The sequence below is a fragment of the Canis aureus genome, chromosome 14, assembly GCF_053574225.1.
Source record: "Canis aureus isolate CA01 chromosome 14, VMU_Caureus_v.1.0, whole genome shotgun sequence".
NCBI lineage: Eukaryota > Metazoa > Chordata > Mammalia > Carnivora > Canidae > Canis > Canis aureus.
The window spans coordinates 6,977,868-7,003,950 of record NC_135624.1 but is presented as its reverse complement, the minus strand read 5'-3'; the positions used below and the strand labels follow the sequence as shown (position 1 = coordinate 7,003,950).

The 26,083-nt window shown below is 35.5% G+C and overlaps 1 protein-coding gene and 1 long non-coding RNA gene across 21 annotated transcripts in view; one reads left to right on the top strand and one right to left on the bottom strand.

Annotated features, from left to right (window-relative positions):
- LOC144283123 (uncharacterized) overlaps positions 1-26,083 on the bottom strand; it is a 179,093-nt gene that overhangs the window by 40,271 nt on the left and 112,739 nt on the right. For 10 of the 15 annotated variants that reach the window (XR_013351458.1, XR_013351466.1, XR_013351471.1 and 7 more), the window contains 2 exons: positions 25,809-25,987; positions 21,855-21,994 (listed from right to left, as the gene is read on the bottom strand). The exons of 2 other annotated variants lie outside the window; for them this stretch is intronic. This is a non-coding gene — a long non-coding RNA (uncharacterized LOC144283123). Of the gene's footprint in view, positions 1-11,742; positions 12,322-15,268; positions 16,124-21,854; positions 21,995-25,808; positions 25,988-26,083 lie in introns of those variants that run through there. 3 more of the 15 variants (XR_013351459.1, XR_013351462.1, XR_013351457.1) reach the window with 3 other exon arrangements.
- UBR5 (ubiquitin protein ligase E3 component n-recognin 5) overlaps positions 1-26,083 on the top strand; it is a 135,297-nt gene that overhangs the window by 46,082 nt on the left and 63,132 nt on the right. For 4 of the 6 annotated variants that reach the window (XM_077846825.1, XM_077846829.1, XM_077846826.1 and 1 more), the window contains exons 5-13: positions 69-188; positions 11,753-11,942; positions 12,133-12,292; positions 12,883-13,032; positions 14,874-15,085; positions 23,147-23,263; positions 23,347-23,457; positions 24,070-24,224; positions 25,232-25,349. In XM_077846825.1, the coding sequence (XP_077702951.1) occupies positions 69-188; positions 11,753-11,942; positions 12,133-12,292; positions 12,883-13,032; positions 14,874-15,085; positions 23,147-23,263; positions 23,347-23,457; positions 24,070-24,224; positions 25,232-25,349 (1,333 nt within the window). The remainder of the gene's footprint in view (positions 1-68; positions 189-11,752; positions 11,943-12,132; positions 12,293-12,882; positions 13,033-14,873; positions 15,086-23,146; positions 23,264-23,346; positions 23,458-24,069; positions 24,225-25,231; positions 25,350-26,083) is intronic. The other 2 variants (XM_077846828.1, XM_077846827.1) reach the window with 1 other exon arrangement.

Sequence of the window (26,083 nt, the reverse complement as noted above, 5' to 3'; positions counted from 1 at the left end):
CCTGGGCTTGTACCAAGCTAGTGTTCAGGACTGTTCCTTGACTGTTGTGCCTCCTGTTTCTTTCCCAGGTCAAAGTTGAACAGCAACTCGGGGGCAGGGAGGACATCGAGGCCTGGAAGGACAAATGACTCCCCATGGTTTCTCTCAGGTTCTGAGACTCTGGGCAGGCTGGCAGGCAACACCCTGGGGTAAGTTGTGGCCAGGTGATGGCCCCCTCTGGTCTGGGCTGGTGCTGTTAGTGCTCTCACTTTGAGATTGTCTTCAGTGTTATCTAACAGTGCAGTGAGGAAACTCCTGAACTCTTTGGGCAGGCGTTCTGTTGCTCATGGGAAACACTGTGATAAAAATAACCCATGCAGGCTAATTACAATTAACCCAGACTCTTGACCTTTTAAAAGTGTCTAATGTTGAGATGTGTTTATTACATCACTTACCATGTAGTTTATGTTATTTCAGTTTTTCAGTGATGCAGACTTTGGTCTTTTTTTGTGCTAATTTCATGGTTAAAAAATTTAACATTTCTTTCTAGGTTCTAAATCTGGTAGTTCTTTTTGAATTAATTTAGTGAGGCTTGAAAATCATGTAACTAAGCCTGACAGCCTTTAATTAGGTTATTTTTATTTTTTAAAGATTTATTTATTTCTAGAAAGAGAGCATGCAAGTAGGGGGAAGGTTTGGAGGGGGGAGACAAGGAGACTCCTTGATGAGCAGGGAGCTAGCTCAACATATGGCTCTATCAATACCAGGACCCTGAAATAGATCATGACCTGAGCCAAAACCAAGAGTCTGACAGTCAACCAACTAAACCATCCAGGTGCCCAAAGTTATTTTTATTTTTTAAATCAAGATACAATTGACATACAACATATTAGTTTCAGATGTATAGCATAATGATTTGATATTTATGTATTGTGAAATTATCACCACAATAAGTCTAGATAACACCCATCACTATATATACATAGTTACAAAATTTTTTTTCTTGTGATGAGGACTTCTAAGATCTACTCTTTTAGCAACTTTCAAATATGCAATACATGTTATTTACTCTAGTCACCATGTTGTCCATGTTGTACATTATATCCTTATGACTTATTTTATAACGTTTGTACCTTTTTATTTTTAAATTATTTATAAAATGCATACCTCTAAACTAGATAATCAACTCTTGTTTTATCTAAAGTTGATAAGCTATCATATTAAAGAAATCACATACAAATTCTAAGCCAGATGATTTTACAAGATGATTCTTGAATACCTAGATTTTCTGAAATTACCTAATGAATGATTAGATAACACCAAATCAGTCAAGTCAGCAAATGTGTTCAAAAGCTAGAAATAGAACTAGAAGCAATTTAAATTGTTTCAAACTATAGTAAGGGGAAGAGGAAGGTTTTAAATAAATATATTTTTAAAGATTTATTTATTTATTCATGAGAGAGACAGAGACACACACAGGCAGAGGGAGAAGCAGGCTCCTTGCAAAGAGCCCGATGTGGGACTTGATCCCGGATCCCTGGATCATACTCTGAGCCAAAAGCAGATGCTCAACCACTGAGCCACCTTGGCATCCCTAAATATTTTAAAAATATTTTGAGACTGTGAGTTTCTAGATAAAGTTAGCTTTGCAAATTGAGAGCTCCAAATTCTTATTTTTTTCTTTGCCTTTTTTGTTTTTATGCTGAACTAAGTTTATTTTGAGGTCAGAGGAAGGTCATTTAGTGGAGTACATCCTTTATTTAGCTCATTCTGTGCTAGAACTACTAATAGGAAACACAGTTCTGGTCTTTATTAAAATATTAAGTATCTCCTTTTAATGGTCATATGCACACAACAAACATAGCAGTGTGTGACAATTCTGACAAGGAATTCTGAAAATTCATGAAAATGGTATGTAATAACAAATGAAATTTTCATTTCATTTGATAAATCTGGAAAAAGTTTGACTATATTTACTTAAGAAAGAATTATTATGTATTACACCATGTCACACTATAATTTCTTTAAAAATTTTAATTGCAGGGTCAGCAAACTAGAGCCTATAGCCTAAATCCATTCCCTCCTTGTTTTTATTGAAATACGGGCATGCTTGATACTTTTACTTTCTGTGGCTGCTTTGTGCTAGGATGACAGAGATGAGTAGTCTCAACAAAGACTTTAGCTCACAAAATAGTAAATACTGTTCTTTACAAAAAAGATTCCTGATCCCTGTTGTAGTTTATCCATTTATGTAGTGGCATTGTTAAGTAATTTGTACTCTGTATTGATTTTTAAATTAAAATTTTTATTTTGAAACAATTTGACCTTTTTTTGTTGTTCTTAAAGTATATGACTGAAGTAATTTGACCTTTAAGAGTGGTTTTCAGGTTCACAGCTAAAATGGGAGAAAGATACTGAAATTTCCCATATATTCCCTGTCTCTACACATGTATAGTCTCGTATTACCAACATCTCCCACCTGAGCAATCCATTTATTTAAACTGATGAAACTACGTTGATAAATCATTATCACCCAGAGTCATGGTTCCCATTAGGGTTCACAATAGATGTACTGTGGGTTTGGACAAATGTATAATGACATATATTCTCCATTATAGTGACAAACAGTAATTTCATTTCCTTAAAAATTGTCTGTGCTCTGCCTATTTATCCTTCTCTCCCCCACAGTCCCTGGCAATGACAGATATTATTACTGTTTCTGTAGTTTTGTGTTTTCCAGAATATTGTATAGTTGGAATCATAAGGTATGTAGCCTTTCAAATTGGCTTCTTTCACTTAGTAATAGGCAATTTAAGTTTCTGCCATGTCTTCTCATGGCTTGATAGCTTGTTTCTTTTTAGTGCTGAATAATATTCCATTGTCTGGATGTGCTGCAGGTTATTTATGCATTCACTTATTGAAGGACATCTTGGTTGCTTCCAAGTTTTGGCAATTATAAATAAAACTGCTAATGAAACATTGTGTGCAGGAATTTTTGTGGATAAGTTTTCAATTCCTAATACTAAAGAGCACAATTGCTGGAACATGTTAAGAGTATGTTTAATTTTGTAAGAAACCAGCTACTGTTTTCCAAAGTGGCTGTACCATTTTGTTTTCCCACCAGCAGTGAGTGAGAGTTCTTATTGCTCCACATGCTCAATAGCAATTGGTGGTGTCAGTGTTCTGGATATTGGCCGTTCTCATAGGTGTGTAGTGGTATCTCATTGTTTCAGGTTGCATTTCCCTAGTGATATATGATGTGAAACGTCTTCTATATGCTCACTTGCTCTCTGTTCATTTTCTCTGGTGAGGTCTCTGTTAAGGTCTTTGGCCCATTTTTATCTTTTTTTTCTTTTTCTTTCTTTTTTTTTTTTTTTGAGTTTTAAGAGTTCTTTGTAATTTAGGATAGTAGTCCTTTATAAGATATGTCTTTTGCAAATATTTTCTCACAGTCCATGGCATGTCTTCTCATTCTCTTGACAGTGTCTTTTACAGAGCAGATAGTCTTAATTTTAATAAGGTCCATTTAATCAGTTATTTTTTTCATTGTGCCATTGGTGTCCTGTCTTAAAGTCATTGCCATACCCAAGGTCATCTAGATTTTCTGAGGTGTTTATCTTCTAAGAGTTTTATAGTTTTGCAGTTTACATTTAAGTGTATAATCCATTTTGAGTTAATTTTTGTGAAGGGTATAAGGTCTTATGTATAGATTATTTTTTTCTTTTTTTTTTTGTATATGGATGTCCATTTGTTCCAATACCATTTGTTGAAGAGACTCTTTGTTCCATTGTATTACCTTTTCTCCTTAGATCTAAGGATCAGTTGACCATATTTATGAGGGGGTCTGTTTCTAGGCAATGTATTCTGTTCTTTTGATCTATTTGTTTTCGTGTTGTTTTTGTCAATAGCACACTGTTTTGATAACGTCACTTTATAATGAGCCTTGAGGTTGGGTAGTATCAGTCCTTTAGCTTTGTTCTTCAGTGTTGTGTTGGCTCTTCTGGGTCTTTTTCCCCCTCCATAGAAACTTTAGAATCAGTTTGTTGGTATCCACAAAATAATTTGCTGGGATTTTGATGGAGATCACAGGTGATGCATTTTTGGCAAGAAAACCACAGAAGTGGTGATGTGCCCTTCACACTGCATCATATCAGAAGGCACATGATGTTGATATGTCACATCTGGTGATGAGATTGTCCTTGATTAGTTAGATAAGATGGTGTTTGCCAGGTTTCTCATCTATAAAGTTACTATTTTCTCCTTTGTAATTAATAATATATACTGTGGGGAGATACTTTGACTATGTAAGTATCTTTTTTTTTTTTTAAGTTTCTTATTTTTATGCTTGATTTTAGCATCCACTGATGATTTTTTGCCTTAATTATTTCTGTGGGTTGGCCAAGTGGTTACCTTTTTAAATTTCCATCATTCCTCTTACACTTACTAATTGGAATTCGACCATAAGGAAGAATTTTTCCTCCTTGTCCATTTCTTTCTTTCTTTTTTTTTTTTTGTCCATTTATTTCTTATTCTGTTTATTTATTCTGTTTATTCTGTTTTCTTATTCTGTCTATTCTGTTTCTTTTCAGTTATTTATATCATTATGGTTTCATGGATATTTTATTCTATAGTTTATAATTCATTATGATTGATTATGTTGCTCAAATTGCCTTAGATTTGAGTTCTCTTTATAAATAAAACTTGGATATAACCAATTATAGAATGATTGAAATATAGCAATGGAATTTTATGATTTTAATGCTAATAAAATATGTAACAAAGGTAATAATAAACTATAATACATTTGATCTTGAAGAAAACCTCTGTAAATCTACTCCAAAGAAGATTAGGGCTAATCTTAAGACTTTTTTAAAAATGCAGAGAGAAGCAATTTTTGAGTCCCCCTTACACATCCTTGCCCACACCACTTTGTGTACCCATGTTTTTCTGTGCCTTGTTCTCTTATCCACGTACATGCCCCAGAACAAACTGCATGAGCTTTCTTTGGCATTTGATTCATGAATTGCAGTATTGAGAAATGTCAGAAATGTCACAGTGCCCACTAAGTGATTGCCAGTTGTTTGTTTACCTTTATTTGGTTTTGCAGATGTCCACAAAGCATAAGCACTTAAGGATTGATTGTTTCTCTTATCCTCTATGAAAATCTCAGTTTGTTGATGGTGAAATTATGATGAAGTTATTTTTTATGATGAAGTTATTTTGTAAATTAAGAAATTTTATAGAGTCAAAAGTATTTTCCTTTATGGTACATTATTTCCCTCATGAGTACATAGTGGGTGTTTTTTTCATCTTTCTATGTTGATTACAATGAATTTTAAAGAAACTTGCAATTTTTCACATGTAATAGAAAATCTAGGACAGGCAGATCTTGAGACTCCAGAGGGGATTCTTATCCACAGATTTACCAAAACAGTCAAATATGAAAGAGACCATCCCTATATAGACCATGGTCCCCTATTCTCTTCCTTCAGAGTCGAGGCTTGCTCTCTTTGGATTATGAATCAGTCTCTGTATTTGAGAACTGCATTTGAAAGATTTTGGAATAATTGAGTTTTCTTTTCCATCAGCATAGATCGTTGATAATTGATCATTTATTTTGAATACATAGCAGACAAAATTTATGGGACTTTTAATATTTTTCCCTTTGGCTTTTTCACTGTCAGCAGATGTTTTTTTGTTAAACATTTCTAGTTGCTCCTGTTCATTCCTTTCATAATTACTCAAATTTATCCTGGAAGATTTTTCAAAAATCTCCTAGGTATTTTTGTTAAACTCATTTCAGGCCAAGTTAAGGGTAGAACAACAGATTTACTTGGGGAAGAGAGTTAATTGTGCTCAATAGTAAGTTTATTTATTTATTTTTTTCAATAGTAAGTTTAAAATGGAGATATTAGTATTTTTTTTTAAGATTTTTATTTATTTATTCATGATAGACCTAGAGAGAGAGAGAGAGGCAGAGACACAGGCAGAGGGGGAGAAGCAGGCTCCATGCCGGGAGCCCGACTCGGGACTTGATCCCAGGACTCCAGGACTGCGCCCTGGGCCAAAGGCGGGCGCTAAACCGCTGAGCCACCCAGGGATCCCTGAGATATTAGTATTTAAAGTCTCTTTATTCTGTTTATTGTCACTGGATATAATAGATAATAGATATAAGCTGCTTTTTGTTCATTTGAGCTACCATGTTTCTTTTGGAGTCTTCATCTGAGCTAATAGCGCTGTATTTGGAATGTGAAAGCCAAGGAGGTCACTATAATTATAAATAGTTGAAGCTGGCTAGGTGGGTAAGACAGTATGTAGTAGGGCTGTGACACACTAAGTGGATGGCCCTTTTTAAAGAAGGCAGCTGATTATTACCACCGGAGAATACAGAGCCATTGTTGCCAAATGCAAACTTCCATACCTCACCCCCACCTTTTTTTTTTTTTTTTTTTTTTTTAGTATACTTTATGTTCAATGTGGGGCTTACACCCATAACCTTGAGATTGAGGGTCACATGCTCTACTGACTGAACCAGCCAGGTGCCCTTCACCCCAACCCTTTTTTTCTTTTTTGTCCCCAAAAAGCTGCAGTTCTGGATCTTTATGTGAATATTTTGACTTACGTGTTGGAACTAATTGATATTTTCACAGAAACAAATGTATATATCAGGCTACATACCACTCATATAGTATGTGTACGTCTGTGTGTATATACTCTTTTAAATAAACTTTTTATTTTAAGACAGCTTTAGGGCAGCCCCGATGGCGCAGCGGTTTGGTGCTGCCTGCAGCCTGGGGTGTGATCCTGGAGACCCGGGATCGAGTCCCACATCGGGCTCCCTGCGTGGAGCCTGCTTCTCCCTCTGCCTGTGTCTCTGCCTCTCTCTCTCTGTGTCTATGAATAAATAAATCTTAAAAAAAAAAAAAAAAGACAGCTTTAGATTGACAGAAAAATTACAAATAGAATACTGAGAATTCTCATGTACTCCACACCCAGTTTCTACTGTTACATGTTTAAACTGGTATAGTAAATTTTTTATAATTAATGTATATTGATACATTATTATTGACTGAGGCTGAAAGTTATTCATATTTCCTTAGTTTTCTCCTGTTGTCTTTTTTTCTGTTCCAGGATCCCATCCAGGATATCACATTACATTCAGTCATTGTTTCTCCTTAGTCTCCTCTTGATTGTGATAGTTTTTCAGTTTGCCTTATTTTTGATGATACGTGTGTGTGTGTGTGTGTGTGTATTTTTTGTTCACCAACCAGCCAGACTTATGGTTAAGACTTAATTTTGATGAGCAAAGTACATGTAGTAGAAACTGGTTTTCCCAGGACTTTTGAGTTTAATGTGAAAATTTACATAGCTCACTAAAATTACAGGTAAAACGAATCACCCATTCCCATAGTATCTTTTTTGACCACTACTAAATCTCTCTTAATGTGTACTTAGTTCAATATATTCTTCTCTTTATATAGTGAGTTGATTAGAGGAAGGAATGTTAAGGAGCAATTGAAGTAGGGAGACTGGTAGGTTGTTTGGATTGTGATAGAAGAAACACTGTACAGTGGGTATGAGTGGGGAAACATGGTATCCTCTTTGGTAACAGATTAATGGGCAAAGCAGAGATATTTTGACAAATGTCTTTTAGGCTAATCTCAGTTGAGGGTTTGTATAGCAGAGATTGCAAATTGGTAGCCATTGGTGTTTTGATGGATAAATCCAGCAGTGAATTTGGGTATTTTTGGTGAACTGATTCTCTCCATTCTTCCCTGTTATCTTAACTTCACTTATTTTTGCAATCTTCATGGAGATTTGAGTTTACGATAACTGTAAGGTCTGCCCAGGAGTATATATATTTGGATAGTATATCTGATTAGGTTTCTAGCATTATTTACTTGGGAAAATGGTATGCATTCCTTGGTGGAAATAAGTTATAAACTAGGACATTTTGGAATGAAATTAATAATTAGGCTCTGATAGTAGGCTTAAACCGGCAATATCTCAAGCAAACTGGGACATACTGTCACCCTAATTATATCTTTTTTAAGATTCTTTAGTATGTCTCTCCCTGTTACCAAGTTGAAATAATATATTTAGATTTGAATGTTTAAAAATTTCAAAAGTAGTTCTACCTGAATTATATACTTCATTTTTCTAGGAAACCATGAATGTTTAAAAATTTCAAAATTTAAAATTTTAAAAATGTTTAAAAATTTCAAAAGTAGTTCTACCTGAATTATATACTTCATTTTTCTAGGAAACCATGAAGTAGAAATGCTGATTTAATATTTGATTTGAATACTTGTTTCATTGATCCTATATTATTTTCTATTGCATATTTGTTACAATGCATATAACTTGAAAATAAGTACTTTTTAGAATATTGCTTTCTTTGATAACACATGACTTAATTTTTAAAACCAAGGTATAAAACACATAACAAAATTCACTGCCTTCGTCATTTTTAAGTGTACAGTTCAGTAATATTAACTATATTCACATTGTTGTGAAACAGATCTCCGGAACTTTTTCATTTTGCAAAACTGAAACTTTATACCATTCTTACCGCATTTATCCCCTCTCCTTAGCCCCGGGGAACTGCCATTCTGTTTTCTGTGTCTATGAATTTGACTGCTTTAGAGATCTCATTTAAATGGAATCATACGGTTTTTTTCTCTTTGTGACTGACTGGCTTCATTCACCAGCATAATGTCTTTAAGGTTCAGCTATGTTGTAGCATGTGACAGAATTTCTTTCTTTTAAGGCTGAGTAATATTCCAATGTACTTAGATACTACGTTTTGTTTATCCATTCATTTGATGGACATCTGGTTGCTTCCACCTCTTGGCTACTGTAAATGTGGGTATGCAGATATCTCTTGAGACTGTTTTCAGCTCTTTTGCATATGTATCCAGAAGTGGGCTTATGTGGGTTACATGATAGTTCTATTTTTAATTTTTGATGAACCTCTATACTGTATTTCATAGCATTGTACTATTTTGCAGCCCTACCAGTACATGAATGCTCCCATTTGTAAACATCCTTGCTGTTAACACTTAAATTTTAATTTTCTAATTTTTGTTTTTGTTTCAATAGCCATCCTAATGGAGATAAGGGGATATTTTACTTGGTTCTGATGATTAGTGATATTAAACATCTTTTCATATGCTTGTTGGCCATTTTTTTTTTTAAAGATTTTAATTATTTGCGAGGGAGAGAGAAAGAGAGAGAGAACGAACAGGGGGAATGGAAGAGGGGAAAGGAGAGAAGCAAACTCTCCGCTGAGTAGGGAGCCCAATGCTGGACTCAATCCGAGGACCCTGGGGTCATGATCTGAGCCAAAGGCAGATAGGCTTAAAAGACTCAGCCACCCAGGCATCCCTTGTTAGCCATTTGTGTATATCAACTTTGGAGAAATGTTTATTCACATCCTTTACCCATTTTTTAATTGTTTGTTGTTGTTGTTGTTGAGTGTAGGAGCTCTCTCTATATTCTGAGTATTAACCCATGATCACATATATGATTTGCAGATATTTTCTCCCATTTGTAGATTGCCTTTTCACTCTGTTGATTATGTCCTTTGCAGCTCAAAGGTTTTTATGTTTGATATAGTTCATTTTGTCTATTTTTGCTTTTAGTGCTTGTGCTTTTGGTGTCATATCTAAGAGATCAATGCCAGGTCTAACGTCATGAAGCTTTTCCTCTATATTTTCTAATAGGAATTTTAGTTTTAGGTTGTATGTTTAGGTCTTTAATAATTTTAAATTAATTGTTGCATGTTGCATAATATAAAAGTCCAGTTTTATTCTTTTGCATATAGATGTCTAATTTTCCCAGTATCATTTGTTGAAGACACTGTCCTTTCCCTAATGAGTGGTTTTGGCACCCTAGTCAAAGATCATTTGACCACATATGCAGGATCTTATTTCTGGGCACTCTGTTCTGTTCCATTGGTTTGTCTTTATCCCAGTACCACACTGTTTTAATTATAGTAGTTCTGTAATAATGTTTCAAAATCACAAAGTGTGAGTTCTCTAGAATTTTGTCTTCTTCTTCTTCTTTTCTTTTCTTTTCTTTTTTTTTTTTTTTTTTTTAGAATTTTGTCTTTTTCAAAATTGTGTTGGCTCTTGAGAGTCTCTCAAGACTCCACGTGAATTTTAGGATGAATTTTTCTGTTTTTTGTAAAAAATGCCATTGGGATTTTGATAGGGATTATAATGAATGTATTGCTTTGAGTAATGGACATCTTAACAATATTAAGTCTTCCAATTCACAAACATGAGATTTGTGTGTTTTTTATTGATGTTTACCTTAAATTTTCTTAGCACATTTGGTAGCTTTCCCTATACAAATCTCACCTCCTTGGTTAGATTTATCCTTAAGGTGTGTGTGTGTGTGTGTGTGTGTGTGTGTTTTGATGCTGTTGTAAATGGGATTATTTTCTTGATTTCCTTTTTGTTACTGTAATGTATTTTTAATGCTCCTTTGTTATTCTCTTGCTCTGTGAATGATGGGTTAGTATTACATTTATGAAATCTGTTACATAGCTGAGATTAATTGATGGTTCATACTGTAGCCCTGAGAACGCACAATATTGTTTTTCTCTAAAATTATCTTGAGCAGTTTTTAGGGTGTAGATACAGATACCACATAAACAATTGATAGAGTACATCAACAAGGGCAGAAAGCCATCAAACATGGTGATGCCAGGTTTTCTGGAGATTTTTTTTTTTTTTCCATTTTACTGAGGAAACTTTTAAGAGTTTTTTTTTTTTATTTAGACAGATTAGGCTTTCCAATTAAGTGAGAAGAGATCAAGTATTTGCTGTATATTAATTTGAAAATTGTTATGGTTAATAGTCAAACATTTTCAATGGAAAAAAAGGCTTGGAAAATCAAATTTAAACTAAATCTGTTGGCAATGGGAGGTTGAAGGTATCAACCTTAGATGAGTATAATGAGTAGTTGCGAGTAAAGTGCCTTTCTTCTAGATTGAATGATCTCTAAGTATTAGATTCACTTTAAAGAGGCATCAACTATACTCAGATTTTTTAAAATAAGATTCTGGCACTGTCATGATTTCTAAGGTTAATGTGATTTGGGGGAACATTTTCTTTAAGATCTGATTAAATGTAGAAAAGCAATTGTTTATGGTTATCTAGCTTAGTTGATTTGAAGATCCTTAATGCTCATGTTGGGGGCAAAAAGTGAAAATGGAAATGTCACATGCCCTTTCTAAGTTTTCTCATGTTAAGAAAAAATTAATGATTATTTTAAAAGTAGCTTCTTTTTGGTCAAGGTAGTTAATAGTAGTAATATTAATGGGCTAATATCTTTGCAAATAATGTTTTTATTCCATGCATAGCAGTGTGAGTCTTAAACTCTAAATAACACTTTTTTGTGTAACACATTGTTGATAGTTATGTCTGATGAGTCTTTCACATGAAAGGTGAGGCAAGGTGTGTCCTAAAACTTGTTCAAGAATTGTGACTAGAAATAATTGGAATGTGGAGCTTTAAAACATGATTCCAAAAGATGCAAAAATGTTATAGATATCTTTCTAAAGAGTGAATTTGCATGTAAGCATTTAAAAAATTGAAATAGTTTTAAGACTCAGTTATATTACCTTGTTCAATTAAAATACTGTAAAATCACTGTATCAATTAGACAGTTTTATCTTCACTTAAGGGAATGAATATAAGACACAAGGTGATCTTTTCAGAAAGATTGTTTAAAATGCTAATTCTCTAAATTCTCTACTGTTTAGAAGTCGATGGAGTTCTGGAGTTGGTGGAAGTGGAGGAGGGTCTTCTGGTAGGTCGTCAGCTGGAGCTCGAGATTCCCGCCGACAGACTCGAGTTATTCGGACTGGACGCGATCGAGGATCTGGGCTTTTGGGCAGTCAGCCCCAGCCAGTTATTCCTGCATCTGTCATTCCAGAGGAGCTGATTTCACAGGTATAGATCTTGTAGAACACTTCATATAAAGTAACAAAAGTTGAGGTTTAACTGAATATATTGGGCTGTAGTCATGACTCATAGCATGGATTGTGAAATACTGCTTTTCTGTAGTTGCCCCTAAAAAGCTGATTTTGATAAAAATGTAAGCAAAAGAGAATTAGCATAACACTCTAATTTTTAATTTCAGGCCCAAGTCGTTTTACAAGGCAAATCCAGAAGTGTCATTATTCGTGAACTTCAGCGAACAAATCTTGATGTAAACCTTGCTGTAAATAACTTACTTAGCCGGGATGATGAAGATGGAGATGATGGGGATGATACAGCCAGTGAATCTTACTTGCCTGGAGGTTGGTGGATCATCATTGTTTTCTTACCTCTGGAGAGAGAGACGTTTTTTGATTACAGAATGGAATTTTAGAGTACAATGGATTTTCTGATAGTTCTTTTCCAAAGTGGTAGATATTTCTCACTGTAATGTTTAGTTTGAGTCTAAAATACTTTTAAGGGAAAATGGGGAAATGTTTTTGTTCAGTAAGTAGTCTTATGTTTAATTCCATTAAAGACATGGATGTATGTGTGTGGCTTTATCACTGGCTGACAGATGACTCTAGAATGTTAATTTTTTGATGCCTTATTACTGAATATGTAAAAACTCCATTTAGACTTTTGACTGCATTATCTCTGTGATGTTATAATACATTAAATAAAGATCTTTTTTTGTTTGAGTATTTAGTAGGTAGCTCAAGTGGCAATCATGCATTTCATGTTCCTTAAAATCTTTGTTAATGATGTTAACTTTATTCTCTAGGTAGTTACTACTTTTTTTCTCAGGATATGTCAGTAGTCAGTTTCTCATTTTATCTGATTTAATTTTCAGAACCTTTCAATGGTCTACAGATATTTTCTGTATCTGCTTTATATTTGTTTCTGTTTATAGAGGATCTTATGTCTCTTCTTGATGCTGACATTCATTCTGCCCACCCAAGTGTCATTATTGATGCGGATGCCATGTTTTCTGAGGACATTAGCTATTTTGGTTACCCTTCTTTTCGTCGTTCATCACTTTCCAGACTAGGCTCATCTCGAGGTAATTTTGCATTTATTTCTTTGTGATCATTGGCTGGTTGTATTGAGGGATAGCAATAGAATTCACTGTGTCTGAATTTCTAATATTATTGTAATTATACAATAATAAATTATTACTTATTAGTGTTTTTGAATGCTTTTGGTATTAAACTAGTTATTTCTTATTTTGAAGAGCCACATATAGTACTTTACTTTAGAGATGATCTTATCTACACTGTGGAATACCTGTCAAGGGTTATGACTTATCTACCTATATTTTTAATTATAGGAATATGGATTCTGAACTAAAAGCAGAATTCTACTTTATAGTGACATGCAGCATTCAGAAAACAAGTCTCTTTAGTTTATTTGATTAGTTTATTTGATTAAAATAAAGTGATTATTCTGCATTTTAAATCCTGGTTAGATGGAAGAGTAAAATATGAAAAAATTTGATTGAATGGGATTGACCAATAATATATATAAATGATTAGCTTATTAAAATGTTATTTTCAGAAGTTTGAAATCCTTAAAAGGTATAGTACATAGTAGAAGTTAAAAGATTTACGAATGTGAGATTCTTTCTGTGTATGTTGATACAGATTTAGCTTGCATTTTAACTTTATTAAGTCAGTATTTTTATTTTCAGAATGTAAAACTACTTGATTCAAATAACAGACAAGAATCAGTTATATATTATTTACTGATCATTAGTAAACTGGAAAAGATGCCATGGTATATTAAGACCTTGCTGCAAATATCTAGTACTTAAAAAGCAAAGCTTAAAAATTACAAATCTTGGATGATCTTTTAGTTACTGAATATATTATGTAATAGCTTTAAAAAGTTTTAAATAAGTCCACACTTCACTGCCTTAAATATATCAAGTATTGCATTTTCAAATATTCAGTATTGAGCATAAATAACTTGTTTTAAATTTCTCCCTTTTGCTTTGCTGTAGGTCATTCTGTGTAGGCATTACGTTTTATTTGAACCATGTGGAACTGCTGGTACTTGACCATTTTCTGACCTTCATGGGTGGCAGTTTCATATGGTTCAATTTAATATTATTGTTTCTAGTCCTTATTATCCAAGGTTTGGAAAGTATATCTTGATTACCTACTTAAAAAAATAATGTAATGAGCAAACAGAAAAACAAAAACAAACCCCAAACAACAAAACTGGCTTTAGAGAGTTTGTAGGCCAATTGCAGGGGAAGCATTTTTGCATGGAAATCTTTCTGTAAAGATTATTAAAAGAAAAAAAAAAGAGGCTTATCTGATTTCTCAAAAATTTGTGAGACCATGAAAATCCAGCCTGTAAAATTACGGGAGCTTGAATTATCAAAATTTTTGTAGTTAATGTTAATGGATTTGTATTTTAGCCATTTCAGGTGTTTTTCCTTGTATGTGTAGGGTTTTGTTTTTGTTTTTGTTTTGTTTTTTGATAACTGAAGACATTCTAACAAATATTCTTGTTTGGTTTACATATGTGTCTAATGTGTTGAAATTCTAATTTATGCACATTCTTTAATAAAGTTATGGTAAGCACTTTCAATGAAAGCCCCAAATTTTAAACTCCATTTTAAAAATCCAGTTTAAAATAAAGTAATTCTGCTCTAAACACATGTAGTTGGAATTCAAAAATGTCTGCCTCTACATAGTTCTTAAAAATACTAGTTTATAATTTGCATACCTTCGCTTGAAAGAGTTAATGTTTTGAATGTTGCATGTCAGGCTTTTTAGATATACATTTACATTAAATTTTTGTGAGTAGATAAACTGCTGTTAGTTGCATCCTGAAGGGTCTTTACTAGAGAGTGGCTTACTTTTATCCCACTGGTGTGACCCAATTGCATACCAGTTCTCCTTCTTCCCTTAGAGAGAGACTCTGAGCTGTTGCGTGAACGTGAATCTGTTTTACGTTTACGTGAACGGAGGTGGCTTGATGGAGCCTCATTTGATAATGAAAGGGGCTCCACCAGCAAGGAAGGAGAGCCAAACTTGGATAAGAAGAATACACCTGTTCAAAGTCCAGTATCTCTAGGAGAAGATTTGCAGTGGTGGCCTGATAAGGTATTTGGAAAAATTCCCACCCTTTCCATTTAAATGGATTTCTGGCAAACCCCACCCCTCAAAAAAGTTTCTGTTTTACTTCAGATTTTTATACTACCATTATTTTAAAAAACACAGACATAAATGATATTTTTGTTTTGTTTTAAAATATACATAGAACATCTTTATTTGGCACTACATGAGTCATCTTTGTGAGGTATGTTCAGTGGTGCTATTATTTAGGTGGTTTGTTTTATTTTTGTTTTTCCTACTTGATGAAGTAAATCAGAGAAATCGGAATGGTAATTCCAGATAACACATCGGCATTCTGTTTCAGGACTTCTGGTCATAATTTTGCCAGTAACTGATGGTACTTTGTAGAAATTTGTTTTGTAGGTCCTTCGTAGAAATTTGTTTTGTAATGTGAAGTGGACCCCAGTTACTGCAGGGCAGGTTCGTGGTCATTGATACAAAGCATGCATGTCAGGGCAAGATTAGGGATCTGTGTTTCTTTGATTAGTTAGCTGTCCTGTTTCATGGCAGTGAATTCCAACAGACTCTAAATGCTTGGGAGACAAAGCAGGCTGAACAGGAATGGACTAGGGGAGTTCTGCTCTGCATCCCGAGGAGAAGTACAGTGACTGGCTTCTAGAAAACATCCAAGATTTGTTAAGTTGATTTGAGTCTTTAAAAATACATTACTGCTGCATGTGAAGCAGAATGTCTACATCCTATTGATGCTGTGTAGGTTTTATTGTCATAAGTGCTTGGTAATGGCTTCTGTAGGAAGCCATGTTTTCCATCTCTTTTTTGACATCCTTTTTCTTATTTCCAGAGCCATGAGTAGAAAATTTTCTTAAGTAGAAGTAAAGTAAAAAAACTTAATCTCTAGCAGATAAGGATATTCTGATAGGGATTTCTTTTTTTTTTCTTTGAAGTTGAATTTGAATTTGAGATATTAAAAGAAAATATTGTTTAACTTTCTGAATTTATTTTTCAGTTACTGTGAATCTTGATGTAGTTCATTTATTTTCCTCTGTATTCCGCTCATGTGGAAAGCTTGAATGCAAGAAGGAACATGAATTTTAATCAGTCTCTTTGTAAGCAAAAGGTTATTCTGTTTTCTTTGGCAGCTGACAAACTCTCCCTGAATTAGCATTCTCTTACTTATTTCCATAAAAGTAGACATGTCCTAAGTTCTACCTTTATTCCATATGGTAGAAGGTGATTTAAACCTAGGCCCCCCCTATTTTTTTCTGTAATTGTTCTGTGTTTCCTATTTCTCTTGCCTGGATCAGGCTGGGTCTCCCTCATGTTGGCAAGAAGTAATAGAGGATTCATGAATCTTGTTTTCACAGTGCCATCACATATATATTATTAGTCTGGGCTTCTTTATCATGTATTATTTTTGGTGAATGAAAGTGTTTTAAACAGTACAAGTTTAGCAAGCTTCTTCCCTAGCCAGTGTGTGCTGTGATAGATTTAGCTAGTCTTTATTGGTCTTTACTGATGGGCATGTTTTTAGTACAGCTTGTTTTCAGAGACAGTTAATAAGTACATCATGAGATCTTGAGACTGTGCAGACATTTACTTAGTGTGTTATTTCCTTGATGTTTAGACATTGAATAAAGGAGGAATAGGAGTGTTTGAAACAAAGTATATTCTACCTATACTTTTTTTTCCTGTTAAGTATCTAATTTAAAATATTGTCACTGAAACAGGATCATAGGGGAAGAGAGGGAAAAATAAAACAAGATGAAATCAGAGAGGGAGACAAATGATAAAAGACTTTTAATCCTAGGAAACAGGGTTGCTGGAGGGGAGGAGAGTGGGATAATGGGATAATTGGGTGATGGGCATTAAGGAAGGCACATGATATTATGATCACTAGCTCTTATATAAGACTGATGAATCACTGAACTCTACCTCTGAAACCAGTAATGCACTACATGTTAATTAATTGAATTTAAATAAAAAACATTGTCACTGAAAAGATAACACTTTTTATTAGCTTATGATTGAAATTTAGATATCAAAAATTTCAGTTTAGGGAAAGAAAATAGCTTAAGCCTAATCAAACTCTTAAGTATTGTCATAGTTATCAACAAATACCAGTAGGTGATTGTTTGTGCAGCTGACTGCTACCCTCAGTGGAGCCATCAGTGGATCATGGTTAAAGAAGATGTAAGCACACACACATATTCACACATACACTTGAATATTATTCCGCCATAAAAAAAGAAGGGAATATTGCCATTTGTGACAACATGGATGTACCTCAAGGGCATTGTGCTGGGTGAAATAAGTCAGAGAAAGACCAATACCGTATAGTCACTTTTATATGTGGGATCATCAAAACAAAACAAAACACTAAGCTCATAGATTGAGAGAACAGATTGGTGGATATCAGAGGCAGGACATCAAGATGTAAACAGAAAAAGTTTTTTTTTTTTTTTTTTTATTAAAAAAAATTTTTTTTAAATTTTATTTATTCATGATAGGCATACAGTGAGAGAGAGAGAGAGAGGCAGAGACACAGGCAGAGGGAGAAGCAGGCTCCATGCACCGGGAGCCCGACGTGGGACTCGATCCCGGGTCTCCAGGGTCGCGCGCCCTGGGCCAAAGGCAGGCGCCAAACTGCTGCGCCACCCAGGGATCCCCCAGAAAAAGTTTTAAAAACTTTTAAAAAATAGGCATAATGCGCCACCCAGGGATCCCCCAGAAAAAGTTTTAAAAACTTTTAAAAAATAGGCATAAAAGTTTTTTCCCTTATTATTTTTCAGTCTCTTAAAAGATATGAAAATTGGAAATTATCATAGGGATATTGAAAGCTCCATTAAGACAGAGGTGAGGGTCATTCAAGTCATTGTTAATTCAGTAACTTTGATTCAGTGCATACTTTGTTAGGCCTTTTGCTGATGAGTTAGTGTTTTGTAGACGGCAGACCAGTGATGTTAATACTTTGGAGTAAGCACCATTATAGAATTAGGTACAAGAGGCTTTAGGGAATCATAGGCAGCCAGAGCAATTGTTAAGAGTGTGTACTCTAGAGGCAGACTACTGAAGTGTTCATATCCTGACCTGCTAGCTTTGTGGCATTGGGCAAGTCCTTTAACTTCTCTGGGCCTTTGTTTTTCATCTATAAGATGGGAATAATAACGGTTTTTATCTTGCAAGATTGTCATGAGAATTAAAAGACTCAGTATGTAAAGTGTAAAGAGCAAGGAGAAGCAGGGTCCTCTTTTACAAAGAGAACAGGTAGTTTCTGTAGGTCATGGAAGGGTGAGAGCCCAGTAGGTTTGGGTATTCCAAGTGGGCCTTTGTGGCAATAATATTTTGTGTGTCAGATTCTCTGCTGGTAGAGTTGGGCACAAGCTGAAAGAGGTACGATCATGTCCTTAGTCTTACTGGGCTATAAAATGCAAAGAATGAAAAAGGGTTTGTTACAATAATAATATAGCATAATAGGAAATTAATGGGTAGTTTGTGTCTACTTAAGGGAGGGCCTTTAAGTCCAAGTTCCTGACCAAGGTTGAACTAGCCAAGTTTATACTGGTTTCTGACTAATTTTACCCTAGAATGTCAAACTTTTTTTTTTTTTTTAAGATTTTATTTATTTATTTGACAGAGAGACAAGCAGAGGGAGAGGGAGAATCAGGCTCCCCAAGGAACAAAGAGCCTTATGCAGGACTGGATCCCAGGACCCTGGGACCAGAACTTGAGCTGAAGGCAGACAACCAACTGAGCCATCCAAGTGCCTCAAGAATGGCAACTTTTTATTAGGCTGCCCTGTCTCTTCATCATTCCTTCCTCCCTTCCCAGCACCCCACTATGCCCCATTTCTTTCCCTCCTCCCGTTTGCTTTTTGTACATTATATTTCTGGAAGTAGCTGTGATAATTGGTAAGAAGATGCTATCTTCTCTTTAGATGATTATCTCACATGGCTTCATTTTACTTCTCAGTCAATTCTGGAATTTACTTTTCTCAGACTAGAAATTTAGTTTTATGTTGCTAAATGTCTACATGTAAAATGTAACTATATATATGTATTTATGCTGGCCTGCTTCCAACAAGAATCTAAGGTGACTTATAAGGGAAAAAAGGATGCAGCTACAGTCATGATAGACTGTTACCAGGAGAATGCCCAGATGAGAGTAAAGTAAGAGACATGGGAGAGAGAGGAAGGAGTAAAGTTACACAGAAATCCATGCTGAGTTAATATGCTGAAACTGAACATAAAGTTTGCTTTGTGTCCCACAATAGCCGCTTTCAGGTTAAAGCATGTACGTTGTTTTTTCTTAAGTTTTGACCCCTAGGTAATTTCTGTCATATTTTTGACAGTTACTGTCTCCTTTTGGGAAGGGATTTCTAGTTGGATTGATGACCTCAGTTCATTTATTTATTGTTCTTCAGACAGTTGGAAATTTATTGAGAACTTTAACCACTAGTGACTTGATTTTTGTTTAAAAAAAAAAGGGGGGCTGCAAAGTCCTGCTGTGTTTGTTTTTTTTTTAAGATTTCCTTTATTCATGAGAGTCACAGAAAGAGAGAGAGAAGCAGAGACACAGGCAGGAGAAGCAGGCTCCATGCAGGGAGCCTGATGCGGGACTTGATCCCGGAACTCCAGGATCACATCCTGGGCCAAAGGAAGGCACTAAACCGCTGAGCCACCCAGGGATCCCACTACTGCTGTTTAAAGACCGTGTGTATTTATTATTTCCAATTGGGTTGAAGCAGGCCCGAACTTGCTCAGAGGCAGCCATTAATATTTCATTAAAACAATAAATGTTTTCTATGACATTATGAAATAAGTGAGCTAAATTACTGTTCTTTTGTGTTGTGTTTGATTGTATTTCTTTGCATAACAAATCTAAATAAGGCCAGAAACAGTAGGTGATTATTTCATCATTTTCCTTTGTTTGGGCACACAAATTTTCCACATTTGTCCATAATGGATTTTCAGGGCCTTTGGGGTTCATTTAGCTCATTCAGGACTTACCTGGGGAATATTGTCCTGTCTTTGAGGATATTAGGTAAGTCACTTCTGAGGGGGCCTCATGTTCCACCCTCTTCCTGTAGGGATGATTAGTTCAGGATTGTACTGTTCTAGCAAGGCATTTTATCTGGAGAAGTTGGAGTTAAAATTCATTTGTTCATTCAGTTAAGGTACTCCTACTATGTGCCATGTGTCATGTGCCATGTTGGCCTGTGGAAAAGTAGAGCTGACTACGATTTGAACCCTCCACAGGGGATTCCGTGGAGAAGACAGACATTTAACCACAAAATAATGTCTTCACGGTATGATCAGTGATAAGACTTGACGGTGTGAATACAGTGCATTGGCGTTCACAGTGGGAAATGAATAAAACCACCTGAGAGATTGGACAGAGACTTCATAGAGGAGATGATATCTGAGCAGCATTTTTAAGGTTAAGTAGGCATTGACCAAGATGCAGAGGCATTCCAGATATATCAAGCATGAGCCTAGAGTCATGAAAGGGCATGGTGTGTTTGTGGAACAATGAGAAATTCAGACTTGCTGCAGTGTGGTAGGGAGTAGAAGAGCAAAATGGAGCAAGACTGTGAGGGCCTCGGGCAATTTGCCGCAGGTTTAAGATGGTCTGTAGTCACTAGGAAGCAAACAGAGTTCTTAGAGAAGTGACATGATGAGATTGTGGGTTTCTGGTTGTTTTGTTTTGTTTTGTATTTTAATGAGGTAGGCATTACTGGCATTTCAGGAGAAAGGAAGAGGAAAAATCTGGAGTCTGTTCAGAGACTGGTAGAATTGTCACGGAAAGGAACTGTGAGCATTTCAATCAAAGGAATGGCAGCGGGCACAAAGGAAGGGAAGAATCTGGGGAATTTGAAGCAAAGGCAGCACTGGTTTACTAGTCACTATGTTGTTGAGAGAGAAGAGGCAGAAGTGACCAGTATCCCTAGGTTTTCATGTCTCTCTCCTGTTAAAGAGGGGTGATGGATGTCACTCGTGGAGAGTGACTGCAAGGCATGTGCAGCTTTGGAGGATTTGATGAATTCATTTTATAGGTGGGAGGGTGGTTTAATACCTTCAGGTAGATAACTCTTGTGGGTTAATGTGGAGGTAGGAGATTTACATGTTAAAATCATGATGCCTCAGTGGATGCAGTCTGTTAGGCTGAGGGTAGAGCAGAATTTGAATAAAGGGACGAGGGCAGAATCTGGGGCAGGGACTACATGGTGGTAGAGGGGGTTGAAGAAAATAGCTGTGAAAATAGGAGGAAAACCAGAACAGATGAACAGGATCAAATGGTTTGAAGAATTTAAAGAGAAGATTAATTAAACGCGTGGGGCTAATATGGTGCAGTTCTGGTTCTGAGTAAGAAGCTGATAAGGTGAAGCATACGCCAAGCAATTCACTTTACCATAAGTAATATTAAAGGAAAGATTAGTTTGATGGTTGTTGAGGTTATGAGAGAGGCTTTCAACCCATGTGTGTAGGTTACCTTTAAATAAGAAAGAAGGGTACTTCCTTCTCTGAGATGAAGGTGGGGAGGACAGGAGGAGAATGGTGTTTTTTCATTACCTAAATCAAGAAAACTAGGAATATTCAGCAAGCTTGTGCTTTTCTGAGTAGGAGGTGAAGTTGGGGACAGAGTAATCATAGTTGAATTTGAGTGAGCACTTATTGGTGCTGGGCTCTGTCCTGTGTACTTTATAAATGTTAACTGTCTTTGGTTTTTATCTTCTACTCCTTAGAGGTGAAGAAAGGGGGTTCAGGGAAATTATAAAACTTAATCCAAAGTTACATACTTGATAAGTACTGGATCCTGACTTGGAGCTCACTTGGTCTGATCCCATCATCCTTTAACCAAAGGAAGGTGAAGGAGGTGTGAGATAGGTTTTGATGTAGCAAGCAGCCTTGGAGGGAGTAGATGAGGGTTTTCAGACACCTGTGGTGAAGGGGAAGACAGGAATTACTGACTTGCAGAATTTCAAATTTGGTCTCCTATCCTTCTGTGGAATGACTTGAAAATAGGGCTGGCTGATCATGGTAAAATAGAAGATTAAATAAAATGTGTGTTCCTTTGGTATACTTCTGCAGCATGACCTGTTGTTACATTGTAAATCGTGGCTGACATTATAGGCTTTAGCTGAGCACTATAACCCATCTGACCAAATAAGATTAGAATTTGACAGAAAAGCAAAAATGTCACCATTAGTTTATCATACTTCAGAACCAGAATTCCAAAGAGAAGCAGTGTATAGACAAGTAGCAAAAGTACAACCAAAAATCTATTTTTGGCAGGTTTTGCTGTGTGTGTGATTTCTGTATAGCTTCACCACTCCAATCATATTAACATTATGTTGAGAATTATTATTGATATTCATTTACATTTATTGACCAAGATTTTTAGAATTTAATTGCATTGAAATCCTGGCATATGCATTACTTTAAAACTAAATGAACTTTTGCTTTTAAAAAAAAAATGTAGACCTTTGTTTCAGGAGCTTGGAAGAGCCTAGAGGGAAGCAGTCTTCTGTCTTGAGGTTTGACTCTCCCAGCTTCAGCTTCTTATTCTTTTTTCTTGATTTATTTGGCAATTTATTGAGCACTTACTCTGTGCACTGTTCTAAGAAGTGGGGATACAGTGGTGGATAGGCAAAGCTTATATTCAAGTGACTAGACTATCAATGAGTAATACAGTATGTCAGATTGTGAAATGCAATGACCTAAAAATAAGTAGAGTAAGCAGATGGCATATGAAAGTGCTGGTTTTTATAGGTAGTGTGGTGAGAGGTCTCATTTGAGCAGACTTGATTAAGGAGAGGGATTGAGTCACCTAAGAAACAGTGCAAGAGAACAGCAGAGACATGGCAGGATCCTGCAGGTATAGTAGAAGGCTTATGTGATTGGAGGACAGTTAAGTGAGTTCAGAAGGGAGCCAGGGCCACATTATGGAGTGCTTTGCAGTCTGTGCTGAGACTTTGCATAGCTGTGATTTATATGTTCACAGAATTAATCCAGATTTGATGAAGTGATTAAAACTATTAGGTTTGGCAGTTGTCATATTTATACTCTAGTATTATTTTTTACTTTATAGGATGGAACAAAATTCATCTGTATCGGGGCTCTATATTCTGAGCTTTTGGCTGTCAGCAGTAAAGGGGAACTTTATCAGTGGAAGTGGAGTGAATCTGAGCCTTACAGAAATGCACAGGTATTTTATCATATTAAACTTGCATTGAATAGCTCTACGTATCGACACTCAAAATGGTAATCATTTTTCTTATGCTTTCAAAGAATCCTTCACTGCATCATCCACGAGCAACATTTTTGGGGCTAACCAATGAAAAGATAGTCCTGCTGTCTGCAAATAGCATAAGAGCAACTGTAGCTACAGAAAATAACAAGGTACAGAACACTGCATTGATTGAGAAAGATTTTATGCTTAAATTCTTGATTTTCTTCCTCTCCTTGCCCCCTTTCCGTCTTTGCATGTTTTGTCTAACTGGATGCACAAACACAAAGCATCTTAAACCTAAAGAGAGTAATCCAATGTCTAATCTTTTTGTTGCTAGTTTGTCCCTGTACGACAATCCAGCTTTTAGAGGAGATTTTTCCTTTAAGGGAAGGAAACAATATTCAAGATAAGGCCTGACAAAAGAGTTGCTATTGAAAAGCTGGAAGGAGATGGATTTGGAACAGATGGGTTATTATACCTTGGGTTATCAGTTTGGCTTTTGAGTCACTAAATTCTTCTGAAAATTGTTGAAGCAAATGTTTAATTTTGATTAATTTCTTAGAAATGGCTTTAGACATTCATTTCTATTACTGCTACTTTGATTTATTTTTGTGAGGAAAATATTTTAGGTTGTAGTCTTAATTAAGAACCTTTTCTGAATTACTTTACTGGCATTTTAGAATTGCAGTCCATACAGTATATTTTCCTAGTTTTGACCACAATCCTTTTCGAAAGACTACTTGTTTTTTATTCATTTAAGCCTCTATTATTTTACTCTTTAGGTTGCTACATGGGTGGATGAAACTTTAAGTTCTGTGGCTTCTAAATTAGAGCACACTGCACAGACTTACTCAGAACTTCAGGGTGAACGGATTGTGTCTTTACATTGCTGTGCCCTTTACACCTGTGCCCAGCTAGAGAACAATTTATATTGGTGGTGAGTATTACAAGGAGGGGGAGTTCCTTATCAGCGAATGCTTTTAGGTACATAGGTAAGTGCTTTGAATAGTGGAATACCAACATGAGAAAGTTGGCCAAAAATTGTAAAAGATAATGCTTTACAGGGAGGGAAATTCCACTTTGGAGCAAAGTAATATTTTTTAAAAAGGACACCTTAAAAAACATTATAAAAGTAACACATACTTAGTGACTATATAATTATGGAATTAAAAATAAAATACAGGAGAAGTGTACATCACCCACCATCCTACAATCTAAAGATAACTATTGTTAGCATTTGGGAGTATGTAAATCTTATTTTCCTAAACGTAAATGTGTGCTTTGCTTTTACATAATTGGAAGCATAGGCTATAGGGTGTCTTTTTTATGCCTTTTTTCATTCAATAGCATTGCTTAAAATATAATTTTAGGGACACCTGGGTGGCTCATTGGTTGAGTGCGGGCGTGATCTTCGCTTCAGGGCATGATCCCGGGGACCTGGGATCAAGTCCCGCATCTGGCTTCTCACAGGGAGCCTGCTTCTCCCTCTGCCTATGTCTCTGCCTCTCTCTCTGTGTCTCATGAATGAATAAATAAAATCTTTAAAAAAAATTTTTTTAAGGTTATTAAAGTATTTCATTGGATGAATATTCTGTGCCTTCCTTAGTTATTCCTTTACTGTTTGAGACTAAATGTATTTTCTGTTATGTTTTAAGGCATTAAGGTAAATTTGCATTGGCAGAAATCTTATATAAGGGAATCTACTAATGAAATAGAGTTATTTGGCAGAAAATTTTGAGTCATCAGTTAACCATAAATTTTAATCCCTAAAGGTTTAATAAGAATGGATTCAGTTATGTATTAAACCTCTGATCAAGTTATGATTAAGAATAAGTTACACATGCTACTATTCTGAAGCAAAAATACTGTAATATGTGTAATTTCAGATTTATTTAGTAGGCTTCTTTGCTGCTTACTTCACCAATTTATACTTTTTCTTTTCAGGGGTGTAGTCCCTTTTAGTCAAAGAAAAAAAATGTTGGAGAAAGCTAGAGCAAAAAATAAAAAGCCCAAATCTAGTGCTGGTATTTCTTCAATGCCAAACATCACTGTTGGTACCCAGGTAAGTGATTAGAATGAAGCCTGTCGTAAGGAACATTGTTTCTCTTCAAAATTGCTTTCTTCCTGTGTAAGCAGTTTTACAAATGAAAGTCATCTGAAGACTGGATTCCAGTACCTTGTATGTGCTTTTTATTCAGTAGTGGAGTAACAGAGATTCTGCCCCCGTGTTGGTAGGTTCTCAGATTTGCCTAATTTTAAGAATCACTTGGTACTTAAATGCAGAGCCTGGAGCTCCTTACCTGAAACATTCCTTCAGTTTGAGAGTATGGCCCAAGTATCATAGTGTCTGACAAACATCCCAGGTGATAAACAGCCAGGCAATTTGAAAGATGCTGCTCTTGGGGATGTTGTCAGCACAAGGCAGGAGGCTTCATCAGATCCCTGTTTCTACTGGTTTTTCTTTTTTGACTCTGAGATGGTTTTAGGCTCCTGTCTTATAGATAAGTAATTTTTCTCATACCTCAGTGGATCAAAGTGTGGTTCAAGGACTTCTGCTGATTTCTCCATTCTTTCAGGAAATCAGCAGTCTTTTCTCTTCTGTTTACATATCTGTGTGAAGCTGAATTGTCTTCATAACACTTGAGTCAAAAGTAATGTATCACAACAACTAGAATGCAGAAGCTGACATGGGAATGTCTTCTGTTAAAACAGACAGAGAGATTTGCAAAGATGTAAACAATGCTACTTTTCTTGCTATTCTTTTTAAAGATGTAGTTATGTTTCATAAAATTGTTT